Below are 15,317 nucleotides of genomic sequence, written 5' to 3' on the forward strand. Positions count from 1 at the left end.
ATATCCCTTACGAATTCCTGTGGATGGGTACGAATGCACAGCAAGCTCTTACTTGAGTAGACCACGTCCAATGGTGTAAGACGAGGATGCACCCTCCCACCTTTCCTCTTCAACTTTGTTATTGATGTACTGCTTGCAATTTTTCTACCTACTTCTGTAGATTCGGAGGTCGGAATTCTCCCGCGACAGACATTTAGTATGCGGGCAATATTGCCCCCGTTGGTTCAGATCTTTCAAAAGTGCAAACGATTTCAAATAACCTAAATAACTCTGCCGCACGGTTTGGCATGCACTCCACACCTGCAAAGTGTAAAGTGCTGCTACAAGACTGGGTGGGATCAAACACACACCTCATGCTCGCAGGTGAACCAATCGACGTGGTAGATAAATTTATTTACCTGGGCAGCTATATAAGTTCCGGTGAATTGGATGGAGATGAGATTATATCTCGAATCGGGAAGGCCAGGGCAGTTTATGCCAACCTCCGATACCTATGGCGCCGACGTGGCGTGAGTTTGTCTGTCAAGAGAAGAGTTTAAACCGGGGTGGTGCTATCCATACCTGTTTATGGATCAGAGGCATGGCCCCCACACGCAGAGGACATACGGGAGATGTCAATGTTTGATCATCGGTGTCTCCGAAGCATTAGTCAGTTCTAGTGGTAATATCGCATTAGAAAGGCTGAGGTACGCCAGATGATCCTGGGAAAAAGGAACTCTCCCACAATGGATGAATTAATCACACTTCATAGGTTACGCTGGTTAGGAAGTGAACACCACACACCAGAAGACCGTCTCAATTGCGTAGTTCTTTCCGCCCTGCCCTGTGCTAAATGGAAGCCACAGAGAGGTGAACAGTGTATGACATGACAACGAAGAATGAAAACACTAACCAGTAAACCGCGTCGGGTCAACACCTACCGCCTCCCTGGATGGGGACCCCGGGACTCAAATTATCAATGGTTTAAGACTGACAGAAGTAGCCCGATCGCGCACTCGGTGGTGCTGTTGCATCAAAGTTATCGCCGTCAATGCGCAGCTACTCTAGTCCCGAACTCACTGAACACGCCAGTGCCCCCAAGGCTTGGCTGTATCTTCCACACTATCCCACCTTCCGGTGTTCGAAACTGTAGCAGATGGAACCAAAGTGTCTATGTTGAATTGAACTGAATAGATTGAAATTGATCCATCGCTTAAAATGGTCAGCCTTTTCGTGTGGGTGCGTGTTATTCTGCTTGATGAGGCTGATTTGTCTGCAAGCAATGGCATCTGTCTGTTTCTCTTTGGTGGCTTTTTGGCACAGTAGCCCTACCGCGATGATTCCCGAGAATAAGCTTTTTGAAGTCCGGCTTCAGTGGTAAATAGCCATCTATGCATGTCAAGCTGCCTCATGATGACGGTACCTACTGGTCCAGCTATCTCTGAAGTTTGTATGGGAAGAAGAACAAATAAGAATACTCTAAATTAACAGACAGACTGCATCTGTTGCTTACATATATTTTAACCGAAGCAACGAAAGCTTTTAGGACACTGCAAGTGCCTTCGTATAACCCAAGCTTATTGGCTTGCGTGCATTCAATTATATCTGTTGTATCTCCTCTTTTTCCCTTCAGATTGATGAAGGTCCGGTGATGCACTCCCCTCGGAGTAGGTGTAGTGATCCGCTTCTGTTTAACCCTTCCCAACCACCATTAACAGCCCTTGGATTCTGTATGAATATGGTATTCCGCAATGCTATTCGTACCATGAAGGATCGTGCGATTCGAAATGATCAGCTGGAGCGTCGTTTGTCAGTTCAAACTCCGGAAGATTTTGCTCGTATGGTGTCCGAAATTAACGAGATTTGTGATGCTTTGACAAGCAAAGGAGCCTATCTTTTTGTATTTCCTAAAGAACCTCCAAAACACGCATTTTGGAGACTGAGTGTGGATATCTTTTGCCGGTTTGTATGTCTGATATTATCTGCTCTAGTATTATCATCCATCCTTTGTTCATTACGTAGTCCAGACGCGGCGGGGAATTGTGTACACGTGTGATGTCTCCGAAGGAATTCCTCGCGCTTTACCTCGAAATTCACCGACTTAAACAACTTTTCGAAGCAAGTCGGGCGGGTCCCTCAAAGTGAGAAATGAACGCGACTCATCCAACTTACTTTTTAACTAAGGACTGTCGACGAATTGTCAACCGATCAGGACCCTTGTTGTATCTGCCTGGATTGTATGCCGGATGTCATTCTACCTTGTCTACATTCCTTTTGCCACACGTGTATTCAACAATGGTGAGTTTTTCACTCCAGTTTACATAAATCCTCTGAGCTTGATTTCTTATATTCAATTTGAGAACAGAAGCAAGCGTATTTGGATCGGTAGTCAAGCATCAAAGTTGCACACTGATGTTATACTGTCGATGCTGATGACGTATTTGGATTCCTGATAGTTTTTCATGAGATGTTGGGGTTAGCATAACGCTTTGTTGTCTGTTTTCTTTGTACTCGTTCTTCGAGACATTGTTTGTTGATCAGTTGAAAGAAAGAAATATAAAAGCAGGTGCCTGGAAGTGACAGCTTTGATGAGATTCGAGGAATTCAATGCAATGGGTACTACTGTATCCACACTTTTAAACTCTACGTGGCTAACGAGAGAGCGAACTGCCTGATCCTCAAGCATTTCAGCTGTTCTTAGGTCTCGTGATATTTCTTCACTGGTTTCACCTTCCTACTTTCTCAGTAACGTGAGTGGAGTTGATTGTCACTTGACAGATTTTGTCTTTCCAACTACTAGTACAACGATCTTTGGCTTCCAATCTCTTTTAACCAAAGAGCACTCTTCGTATGAGCGTTCACAATTTTGTTGAGAGTGCCTTACTAACAGAATTGTAGCATATCTCATACCGATCATACGGGTTGAACATTGTTCAAAGTTCGATTGCAACCGTATTTGCCGCATATAATAGAATGCTGGCACAGTGACTGCCCCTATAAAATTAAATAGAAGAAACGACCCCTCATGCAAATCATTTTCCCTTTGACTACTGCCTCTCCATGTAGTACCTCCCATTCTTTCGGCAGTATAGTGTACATGACCCATCACAAATTACTTACCAATAATGGTTCATCACACCGGTAGCTGTTGCTTTCGCCCTGTCCATCTACCTTTTATCTTCTAACTTCAAAAGCACCAATTTAGTGCATATCGTAAAGGGCTTTATTTTCAGGGTAAACATCAGCCTTCTAGTGTGTATCAACTAATTTGGGAATCTTGGGTGTGGCGTAAATGACACCACAGTGTGACCTTCACTTCGAATGTGCATGCTGATCTGTCTTCAGGCTTATCAAGCGACCGGAACCGCTTAACCGTGACTATGCCATGCGTAGGGTTTCAGACGCTGTTTGTGAGCGCATAGTGGAGATTGGTCTGTTGGCCGGTACGCAATGGCTTTAGCTTTCACCGATAGTTGTACGTAGACAGACCTAGAAGCGCCATGTGTTCTGCTTCGCTATTAAGCCGTACATTTGGGCCGGTGCTCATGCTTGGTTCATCGAATAAGGACAGTTCAATAACCTCAGCCACGTATATTGTGTTGAGTCAGGGCCAATAGAACGACAACTCATGTATCGATATTTTGACAACTATAGTTACTTAATTCGAAGAGTAAGTCTCACACTTAAGGCGAGATTACTACTGTCTTCCTTCGTGCAAGATGTCGGTTTTTGCCGCCGAGAACTGTTTTGTAACATGATTATTACTACTAATTATTATTACTTATTCACACCAGTTCTCCAAAGCATAAGGTATTCATGGTGAGCCTTGACACTAAAACAGCAAGTGGGATTTCAGCCTGGTAGTGCTTTCTTTGACCATATCACACTCTGTCAGATTTTAGAGCACTATGTGTATAAATGACTGTCAATTTCGGCACCCCTAGGTTCCCAGGGCGCACTTGACTCTGTTGATCGGTCGGTTCTCTTAATGCGCTTGCTCACCAATATCCAAGAAAGTTGTCTGTATGATAAGTTCTCTGTAGTCCTACACTTGCAAGCGCGCGGGTGTAAACGGGAGCTCTCTAAGATCTTTCACACAAAAGTGGTATCTGACTAAGATGCCCACTCGCTGCATTTTCATCCACATTCGTGATCGATGAAATAGTGAGGAAAACTCTAAGTGGTCTAAGAGGTGTTTAAAAAGCTGTCAATCAAAGTCTTGTCCATCTGCAGTAAATACGCAACGTCGCTCTCGTCTTTGAAAAGGGAAATAATTCATAGGTGCTCTAGGTGAACTGACCAAAGTGTGGTTTGTGTCCACAAAGTGTATGATTATGCTCCTGGACGTGCAGTCACTGAAGAAGCCACTTATGATTCATGAGGAGGCGCTCGAGGTTATGGAGCACTTTACATAATTTAGGAGATTTATAAAGTGTGTACAGCACATGTGAAACATCTCTTGGAAGTTGTATGCTATTAAAGACAAGATCCTACCGTGCTTTGATAGTTTATGCAGCTCCTTGATTCACTGAGTTATACCGGAGGTTGCCCGTGGGCCATTCGCAGTCTCTGATGGATAGAGGTCGGCGCAACACAATGTCCTGACACTATGTTTGGGGTTAGTTCATGTGTGGTGACATGTTCCCTATAAGTCGTACCGTTTTTGTGGTCGCACGCCAACCACCAATGCCTTGCGATCAGGCTTTTAAGCCAAAGACCCTGTCTAAGTTGGGCACCCTGGCAGTATCTCAGCCCTCGTACAACCGTGAACTATACATTACCAATATTTTCATGTCACATCGACCGTTGTTTGGTGCCATCAGCCGGATCACCATAATTGCTGCATACAACAGGGCGGGTAAGCGAAGGCAGACTGTTGCTGGTACATCCCACATTCCTTCAGTATTATCTCGTAGCTCCAAGTTAGCTATTGCCCTTCAGGAGTTACCATTCAATGAGTACTCTACTGTAATATCCAAAGAAGGAGCTATACCACCGCTCACGCCTACCGGTCCTCAGACTTCGTTTCTGTTTTTATTACGGCTTATTGTTGTCCGGACTCTTGAGCACACCATCCAACAAGCTACTCCGCCGTGCACTTTTGACAGTTTGTGGGTAGATATTTGCTACGTTTCTGAAAGTCGACTTCAAGATCCATGTACGTTAATCGAGCTCACGGTACTTTTGTTGTCTAAGTGCTTCTGTCTGCGAACTTCACCTGATTCTGAATCTGCTGCAGCCAGTTACGTTGGCTTTGGTATAGCTCAGCTCCCGAGTTGAATCTTCCTTGCTCGACTGGACCCTTGTAAATAGCCCCCTTTTCGCTGCTTGTTTGTCAACTTCCCGATAATCGGCACTACCCGCAATAATCCGCACGTCATTTGTAGTTTCTGCATACGCATTAACCAACATTTCACCGGCCATCACGCTGAGGTGGCAGCTGTTGGTTGGGTATCGACCCCATTATCGATATATATCTCCTGCTCTACCACGAGAGTTTAATTTAGGTAAGTTGTCGGGATGTGTTGGTATGGATTTTTATTCCCCGGCACACACTTGTTTTGAGGTTAGAGATCGATACAAATCATTCAGATTAGCTTACTTGGCGAAAAAACTGGGAATCACTCCGAAAAATAGTTTGTTTGATTTATTCAAACCTCTCCACGATATATCAATAGCTGATATTCCGAATTTCCAAGGGACCTAATGTGGTGATGTGAGAGCGCTCAGTTATCATTGACGTCAGCCAATTCGCTGAATGCACTTGACTCCTGTTCAACGAATGACAAGCACATGTCATTTTTGGCGTTGGCTGTTTCTCGACTAACCATAATTCGTTTAACAGAGTGCTTCCGGCACACACTTTTTCGCAATACGCTTATTCAACAATGCTTTCCGTGTAATGTATCGGTCCTCTGACACCCATCAGTTAGAGGGATATTCTGGGACACGGAAGCCTCTCTGTACTGCAAAGCGTTCTCCGGAGGTTGGCAGGCAAGCTTGTTCCAAGCTTTTTCCCTATAGTACCTGTTAATGTCCTGTTAACTCGAAGAAAGCTACGATTTTCAAAGCATTTTGGTGCTGATTCAGACGGCTTCCGTAGGCTGCTTTGACTGAGGCACACACCTAGCATGATACATTTCAGTTCACTACCTCGAAAGTGGACTGTGTGCGATAAATGCATTGTCCATGGAACAAAATAATTATGTTAGATTTTTTTTAGTTATATACATTCCACTACATTTAGAGACGTCCCACAATGTCCTGTCATGCGCCAGGTTTTCCTTATCTTCGTCAGTCCTACCTTAGAACTCGAATTTTTGGAAGCGGCCTCGCTTCGACAGTCTTTGTAGTCCAAATCATCATTTTCCATAGTGATAACTTTTGCCGACCATTTCCGCTCCACATGGGCAGCTTAAGTCGCAGTTCTCATTATACTATACTAAGTGCACACACAAAAACCGCTTTTTATTTCTATGATCAGGACCTTAATTTTTGAAACTATCTTAGATATCAGCCTCGCTTGTTGTAAATAGACTAAGGTCAGGCCCATTTTGCTCTCTTTTTGGAAAGGATCTCTCCTCGGGAGTACTCTCGGTGGGAGTCAGCACTCTGTTATATACTTACCAGCAAATAGTTTAGCACCTGAAACAAACCTTGCAAAGTTCTATCACGGGTGAGGGGTATGCACATCCGTCATTCAGAAGTGTTTTACAAGAATCCAATGAAAACTATTTCAGAGCCTGACCAGCTGGACTCCGTCAGCTCAAGAGTGTTGAATTTAGACAAAAACCTTATTTTTTGCAATGATTCGATGCATATGGATGTCTATGAGACTGATACCCTGTGACATTTGTGACTAAACGTGATAAGATGGAAGAATTCTGTCAATATCCCGACAACTGGTTGGGTGGTTTACACTAGATGCGTGGAAGTTTTGAAATGAGAACTGGGTTTCACTAGAGAGCGGCCGCTGACCTGGGTAATAGACAGAGCCGAATATTTTACTGTGAACAGACCAGCAGATTTAGGATCGCGAGCTAGTGGACGGTAGGTATGGACCAGCCGATTTGCCACGTGGCGGTGTGCGGTTATCTGTGAAGGGAAGTCACCAATAAGAATGGCTCGAAATTAAGATGTAAATCCCTCCCACCCCCCTAACCGGATTCTCTGGTACTTACTAGGTCCACTTGTAGCAAAAATCGACTAAACGGAAGAACAAGAAGTCCCAACTCCAACCCAAGTTGATGTAAATCTCTGTTAGCTCATTGGCCGTTGGACGTAGCCGGTCACAATAACCAACAAAGCTGTTACTCGGTATTCAGTGGTTGTTTAGTTCGCTAGTTGAAAGACACGTTGCCATTGGTTTCTCCTTGTGCATTAAAACTCCGTCAGACTGACAACTTGCTCTCCCCTGCTTAAGGTTGTGTCAAAACGTTGAAACAAATGCACCGGTCATTCACCAAACTTCTTTGAGAAGTTACGTTTCATTTCAGTTTTGGATGACGCTTTAAATTCGCCATACAACAGGATATAAGAAGCGGAGGAGGATCTTTTGTTTTCATAATGATGTGTTGATTGCTGGGTGAACAGCAATTCAATTGGGACAATAAGCGTGTCAACAGTAAGTCCTTATAATGAAGAGATGAACGGAAGGAAAAGCCAAGGGACGCAGCTGTTCCGTGGCAGGGTTTTCTTACCTTTATCCCAATGCCAGTGCAATTCCTCACTGAGTACGAATGGGCTTAAAGCTCGCGAGCATTGAATGCCACAGTCTTTTTCATGCACTGACCTTGTAAGAAAATATCTCATATATTTCCCTCCAATCCTCACTTTCCTGTTCAAGGCATGGTCATTCCTATAAACTACCGGGAAACGGTCGATCAGTTAGCTCAGTCGAGCTAAGCCGAGGTGCTTCTGCGTCAAGAACCCAGCCATCACCTGCTCTGAATCGCTCTCAGTGTCCGATTTGTCGGGATACCTTTGAGGACACATCAAACGCATGGCAACTAGTCGAATGTCCACCTCTGGATGAGTGCAAACGCGACTTGGGCTGGCACATCCGCAGGCTTATTGAATCATCTGGCAGACCCGTTTCTTATGCTCCCCAGGACTTGTTCCCCACTGCAGCCATTCCTGGACAGGGAACAAAACCTTCAGATAGTCTTTTGGATCCTTCTGTTCTGTAACTTCTGTACTCAGAGTGTTTGCTTTCCTCCTGTTTCTCACTACCTGATTTATACATCACGTTTGACACTGCTTGTTTCCAATAATTCGCTTGAACCGGACAGCTGTGTTACAAAATGTCTTTCAGGTCAGAAATCGCGTATACTCTCCTTAGTATTGGTTTCGACGCTTCCTGTATCATATATTGACTTTTTTGACGAATCAGTCATCATCTTTATGATGAATATATGGTAGTAGGAAAGCTTTGCTGTTCACCAATAGTATGCAGTACTTATACCTTATCTTTCTTCCCTACTGTGAAACTCCAAACTATTTTATTCTGTTGAACTCAGTTGTTTCTGTCCCAGGTTCTTGGGACTCTAAGATTGTTCACAAAACTTTCTGAACCTACAATTGATGTTTACATCACTTTGCTCGTGTGTAAGACGATCAGGAAGGCTTAAAGTGTTCGCTGTATGTTGGGTGGAAACACCATCACCGTGCGCAGGTGAATGCCAAACTGTTTGGTCACCCTACTCCGCACGTGATTGACTAGTTGAACTCGCTGGCCAATGGAAACAATAGGGCGTCAGTGCAAGCCCGGATTAGTCGATAATTGGATTTAACAGACAGTCGTTTCGCTTTTTTTTACCGCGCACGAGCTTTTTACATGTGTGACTGATTTTTAAGTCGAGTCAAAGCCGTCTTCTCAATTACCCTGTAAACTATAATAGGTTACTTCATTACGAATATAGTATAATAATGTATTCTCACAGGAGAAACCAGTTCCGGCGACATTCGTATTCTAGTTGCGTAAGCAGTATCCTTTCTTTATGAGGAGCCACCTTGAAAGGAACACGATTGTGGTTCAAATTCCTGCAATGTAAACACAGTTCATGTCATGTACTCACATGTTGAAGTCGCAAACAGTTTATCTGATGGCCCCATTACTCAAGTGTTTATCATTCAACCTGAAGATAGTCGTCAGACGACGTATAATTGGAATTGGATAGTACGTCAAGTGGGAATAAAGTGAAGGTGTGAGGGAGGATATTTTTCATGTAATGGGATGGCTCTCCTCCAAACCAAGGAGGTTCCACATATTGTTATTTTGACCTTAGGGTGGAAAAGCAATTTCTCATTAGTCAATATTTTTCATGAAGTATTGACGATGCGGATTTCGATAGTCCGATTAGTTTCTGAGATCCGTATACAATCCTTTCTAAAAATGAATGGTTTAGGGGGGAATCCAAAAAGTTTTTCTCAAAATAGTACCATTTCTGTTTAGGCGTTTTCCAGTAAACAGCCTTCGTACCTCTTCTTGATTATGGCTTCGTTTTAGGCCGAAAGTGAGGAAGAATTCGACGAGAAACAACTTAGACGCTCGAAATAGCGTCTCTCTTAGATTGAGGGAGTGTGATATGGTTTGTACCCACAAGGATCTAACAGCCAGCCAATTCAATTCCTCGTTATTCATGCTGAGTGGTTATTTACCGGATAACCAATTTCAATCTAGGGTTTGAAGTTACAGTTGCCCCAACCTGTTGGGATCACTCTGGTTGTACTCTTAGGGCACATTTCGATATCCAGGTCGTAACTTTCATAGGAATCTTCCATACAGTAAGATGGAAACCAGTTTCAAGGTCATAACTACACTTAAAGAGAAGACAAGAACATCAACGTCTCGGTGTGGATGTCATAAACAATGCAACGAAGGATTAGTGCACATTATATTAGTATAATACCTTAGAAATTTCATTTTCGGGAGAAACTGAGATTATGACGTAAAGCGCTTAGTGGAGTCCTAAGGTTCCCGATATCTTTAAATTCCCAACGAGGTATACACCATTTAAAAATTTTGTGACAAAAAGCTGGCTATGGCCACGTGTGATATCATGGAAACTCTTCAGTCTATTCCTATTATACCGCCTTTCCAAGTCTATCGCCTCCGGGCTTCCACAAAACGTCTCATATAGAACTCCTCTTTATGTCAGCTTCCATTTGCTGTCCATTTAATCTGAGCTGCTTTCGTGGTTTCATGTAAACTGAGGAAGTTCTACAAAAACGCTCATTTTCATATCAATTTGGTTTTGACGGTTGACTCAACTGAATCTCTCGTTTATGTTATTCTCCAACTGAATAGGCTGCGCAAAGGCCGCCTCATTTTTCAGTTGGTACGATATTCAAGATATCGCAGTATATTTTCATGGAAGGAACTGCTCAACTGAGTGTGCCTGTCGAAATCAGTGCAATCTGGGCCCAAGTAAAACAGAAGGTTGAGATAAAGTCGGGGACCGCGTCTACCTGATGAAGGGTGAAATCGACCGTAGTTTTTGTCGAAGAGTTTTCAGCAACCTTGTGAGTAGTTTCCTTTACGCAAGTCCTACTTCGGTTGTCTCCTGCCTGAGGATGAGCTGTCTTTTTGGATGTCTCGAATCGGGGCTGTCTAATCACGATAGTTGGTGGCAAGGCTCCCACAGATTTCGATCCAGTTTTCTTTTCAGTAGCTTCAACAGTTTGTACAGCCAGAAGCCCAACACCGACCTTAACATTATCAGTCTAGGTTTTCAGCTAACCGCCTCGATGACAGTGTTCGTACGTGGAGGGCAAAGAACCTAGTCAAACTATCTCTTAGTCGGCTTTGCTGGATTAGACGTTCGGCTTAAGCGTTGCCAAATCCTCGATGGTTGATCTGTTTGTTCGAAATACGTGCTCTGAGAATATTCCCTAAACCCCTACGTTCGAAAATCTTTATCTTGCAGGCGTCTGGTTTGAGCGTCAGTCAGGTCTCGTAACCGCAAAGTAAATAGGTCGAACGATCTTCAGGCAAATTTTCTATATCTAGACACCGCCATCTCGACTCATTTGTTTGACAATAGTTGTTAAATTGTGCGAAGCATTGTTAAAATTGCCCATTGTCAGTTTACTCCGCCGGAATATCTAGATTTCCAGAACACAATCAAGGCGGGTGTGAACTGAAATTTCGGTTTGTTTCAATTTCGTATGTACAGAACCCCTACAGTGATTTGTTGCATGCTAAAATGTGCCACGTCATGAATCGCGTGGTTAGCTGCTCCTAACCTGCATCTGATGTGGTTGACGTTCATGGATTCCACCGAAACATCCTTGGTGTTTATTCGCATTCGTCATTGAGATATGTTCCCGATGTGTCAACACTGAAAGTTCTCTGACACTCCTCTACCGGTTTCGCTGGGAGGAATCTGGTTTGGATTCCGTTGAATCTCCCGTTAGCACTGAATTAGTCGGAAAATGAGTTTACTTAGCCTAATAACTCATTTGGTCATCCGAAGAATGGTACACACACCTCCGTAGTCTATCACGAACAAAAATTCATACGCCCACAAGAATTTTGGGACAAGCAGCAACCAAATTTCACTGAGCGGAAAAATTAGAAATTCCAGAAACCCATGGTGTTGTTACAGTTTCGGCATGAAAATCCTAAGTGGAAGTTTGTAACGATCAGAAGGAACCAGATAGCAAGCAAGTCCGATACAAAGTAGATGCATCAACTAGAATCGAAGAGAAAATGTATCCAGCAAGTTCATCCAGTCTCTCCGTTACCACGTGGAATACGCAATCATACAGGAAGCACGAGTTCAAACCAGCCTAAGGTTACCTGATGCCATCATGACTGGAAGAAAATTACGTTCAGTGGTGATAAAAAGTTCGATATTGGGGGTACAGATGGGTGCGGCTACCATAAGGAAGAGACGACCCAAAGTAGCTGGCATCACAATCGAAGATACGTCGTTGGTTCGAATTCCATCACTGCATCAAATAAACATCATTTGGCCTATTCAGGCTTTTTCTTCTAACCCCAAGCATGAATCAGGTGATATTTCAATCTGTTAGTACTGTAACCTTTTCTGCCTAATTAGCGAAACCATTGTTTCTCTTCCGAATATTCAGTGTCAGACTAACATGCAAATAGGTACGGATATCAGGCTATTCAATTACATGTGGGGTATAATTACAAGACCTTATGTGACCGAGAGGTTTCTTCCGTGCCTTGAATGGACCGAAGAGAAGGATCGCGGATGTACGCGGAATTCGGTAGAGCATTACAGAAAGTGTGCGCGAACGCTGATTACCGTCAGATGTGCTGATTTCACATTGATTGTGGGCTGTCTTACTAGCGCCTCGCACCTTTTCAGCATGCAGCCTCATATTTCAGGAGTTCTCTAGGTGTTGAGTCAGCATTGATTACGCAGTCGCTGGAAGGCTGCTCCGATTTGTTTTGAAAATAGGAATGTTTTGGGTTGAGCCGGGGTGGGCAGAACTGAGGAGACCGTACTGGCATTTTGAGCTTTTATGATGCGAAGAGGGGGAGGTTATTTGTCCCAACCCATTTTGGTTTGGTAAGGTCGAACTAAACAAGTTCTCGTAGATTGTCCAATTCAATTGCCTTATAATTACGGTTACCTAATGGTATTGCGGTGCCTTATGTCGTTGCAATTGCTTCGGCGCTTTAAATCTTTCCTGCACAGGATCTTAGTGAGCTCTTCTACTGCGTTGTGTGCGTGCTCAGAGTCAGAAATTCCAATGTAGCTTTGGATGGTGAGTTTGTAGGGTATACCTCAGTCGAAGACTATCGTCGACATCAATGGTTTCATATGCAGTCCATCTGTGAACGAATGGGCAAATAACTTATATCAAAAACACTGCTTTGCTGTTTTACCGCGGTTTCTTGAAGATTTAATAGTAGTGATGTTTCCAGTATGGATTCGTATTTCTTATAATGTTTCACGTTCGAGATCTGAGAACCACAACATCCTATTTGTCAGGAATGAGCCATGGCATTGAGTGAAAGCACTACCAGATGGACAGAACTGCTCAATTAGTATCCCTGAAGGCTAATATAAATTATCTGGAAGAGGGCTGCAATAGTGATAGTTTTATTTGGGTTAGAATGCTGTTGCCTTAAAAGCTTGTTCCAATTTCCAAGAGGACATGGAAATCACTCGAGACAAAGTCTCGTTTCCTTGACATTCGATAGCTGTCTACAACTGGCTTCTCCCAAATGTTTCTTTGCGAAAGATCCCAAACCTGTGAAGGATTTCGGATAAGTTAGAAGGTGGACCTGATCCTGGCCTGATTCATCATAATGACAATGCTTACGGTCACAAATTCATATGCTTATAATCTGAAACAAACGCATCCCTGCCATTTCCTTCAGTTCCATAATTATATAACTGGTTACCGTGATCTTGGGTCAGCGATAATATTGGCCTTCCACGACGATTGAAACACTTTGGGCCGTATTGCTCTCACCGAATCCCGTGTTCATATTTCACAGTCCATTAGCCATTTCTGCTATTCTCTCTTCTAAATTTTGAAGTTCGTGTTGTAAACCTAGGTTCTGGGAGGTGGCAAAGACTGTACTGGTGTTCTGTCCTCGTTATAAGTCGTTAATTGAATGCATCTCACGAACTTTATACCTTAGACAAATGAATGAAAAATTCATGCGATGAATCCTTGTAAATAATCTGGTCGCTTCGTACATTCTTTGTGAAGCTATAAAACTTTTCTTTGAAGTTGCTTTTTATCTTTACATCTTGTCGTTTTCCAGTCTGGCGTATCGCTTACAAGAAGACAGTTGTGCAGTACAAACCTAGGGAACCAGTTAAACGTTATCGCTCGAGTAACGTGGTGCAGATTTACCCCAATAAAACATTTTCGAATACATTTTGTTGTTAGAAAGGAGTAACCGTGGCCAGTAATTTAGACAGAACATGAGAATACCTTAGGGTTAAAAGGCTATCAATTATGGTGACGTCGGTACTCGGTTCAAAATAGGGACAACAGAAACTTTAGGTGACTGGCCGAAACCAGGCTCTGTGTAATGTTGGCTATTGTAAAGATGATAGATTGCACACTGTGTTCGACTGATTAGTGGACGTGTGGCCACTTTCTGTCTTCAGGTTTTGACAAAACAAAGAGGATCCTAATCAATAAAATCGGCCGTTTATTGTAGACGCTGTTGTATATCTTTAAAGTTGTCGCACATGGTAAGTTCTCTTGCACTGCAGTGCTTCAAATTTTCGGGAAAAAAACTCCGTCCGTTAAGTTCCACCATGAGCCTTCACAATGAAGCTCACCCTACTTCTGCATAGCCGACTTAGCCCTACGGGATTGCTCCAACGTTCACCTTTGTTTTAACACAACGGCTAGAGATGAGCACGAAAGTTTACCCGATAACCCTTATCGTCGCAAATTTGTGCGATTTCGTTTCAGAACTCCATTGAGCATTTAAGACCTCTCAGAGTTAAGACTGACGAGTGCCTTGGAATGCAAATCTGTTCTTTCGATTCACCATTTTCCATGCGCTCCTCTTAGTGGTTAACAGAAGGTGGTTTGACGAGTGAGGTGTTTCTTTGTAGTTCATAGGAATGAATCTGGTTGATCAAATACACCTACGGAGCTTGAACACTGTCTATTTGTGTGAAAAACTGGTACTCGGAATAACCCCGAGACCTAGTGAAATATGGGATAATCACCTAATGAGCAATCTCTCAAGCGCGAGGTGTACGTAGACTCGCGCAGTAGTCATTTGTAAGTCTACCGTCTGTGCTGTGTACAATAGCCCAAGCTTCGCACCGGATGCGATTCTTGTTCATCACGTGGGTTTTTGTTAAAAACCTGCTATGTGCCTGTTTCGTTACGTTTAGGTTTGTTGTCGCTTTACGTTGCCGGCAATAAATTGCCAAATATAGACACCGAGGGTAGGAACGTTTGTTGTATGGAAATGCGTCTACTGTGTTCGTGTTTCGCGTTGCTGTGTTTCATACGCTGTAAGTTGGTGTGCGTGTTTTGGGCACAGATGTATCTCATGGTTTGTTTCACAACAAAATGCATTTCATTCAGCCTACCCTAGAACTGTAACATGGCTCAACATATTCTCAAGTACGCTTCACTTTATAAAATAAAGTCAACTCCGAGAGTCTCTACAACCTTTACGGGTTGTTATTCTACATTTTTAGAGATAGACCTTATCTTAAAAAGCATATTTACCGATAATAGCTGTGCGCATTCTCTGTATTCGTTTGACGAGACATACAATATTCCGCTTCCACGAAGAATTCTAGAACAACAAACGTTTCGTCACAAGAAATATTTTTTCTTGTAGGAATGGCTCATCTTAGAGGATTCCC

The 15,317-nt window shown here is 43.2% G+C and overlaps 1 protein-coding gene across 1 annotated transcript; it reads left to right on the forward strand.

Moving 5' to 3' along the window:
• Window positions 1-1,612: 1,612 nt before the first annotated feature.
• Window positions 1,613-8,553, forward strand: T265_14348 (hypothetical protein; the record flags this gene model as incomplete). The annotated part of the gene is made up of 5 exons (XM_009173270.1): window positions 1,613-1,646; window positions 1,698-1,945; window positions 2,002-2,120; window positions 2,164-2,277; window positions 7,826-8,553. 5 exons carry the CDS (start codon window positions 1,631-1,633, stop codon window positions 8,166-8,168), a joined length of 840 nt encoding a protein of 279 aa, XP_009171534.1.
• Window positions 8,554-15,317: the final 6,764 nt, after the last annotated feature.

Source organism: Opisthorchis viverrini (genome assembly GCF_000715545.1).
Source record: "Opisthorchis viverrini unplaced genomic scaffold opera_v5_180, whole genome shotgun sequence".
NCBI classification, from domain to species: Eukaryota; Metazoa; Platyhelminthes; class Trematoda; order Opisthorchiida; family Opisthorchiidae; genus Opisthorchis; species Opisthorchis viverrini.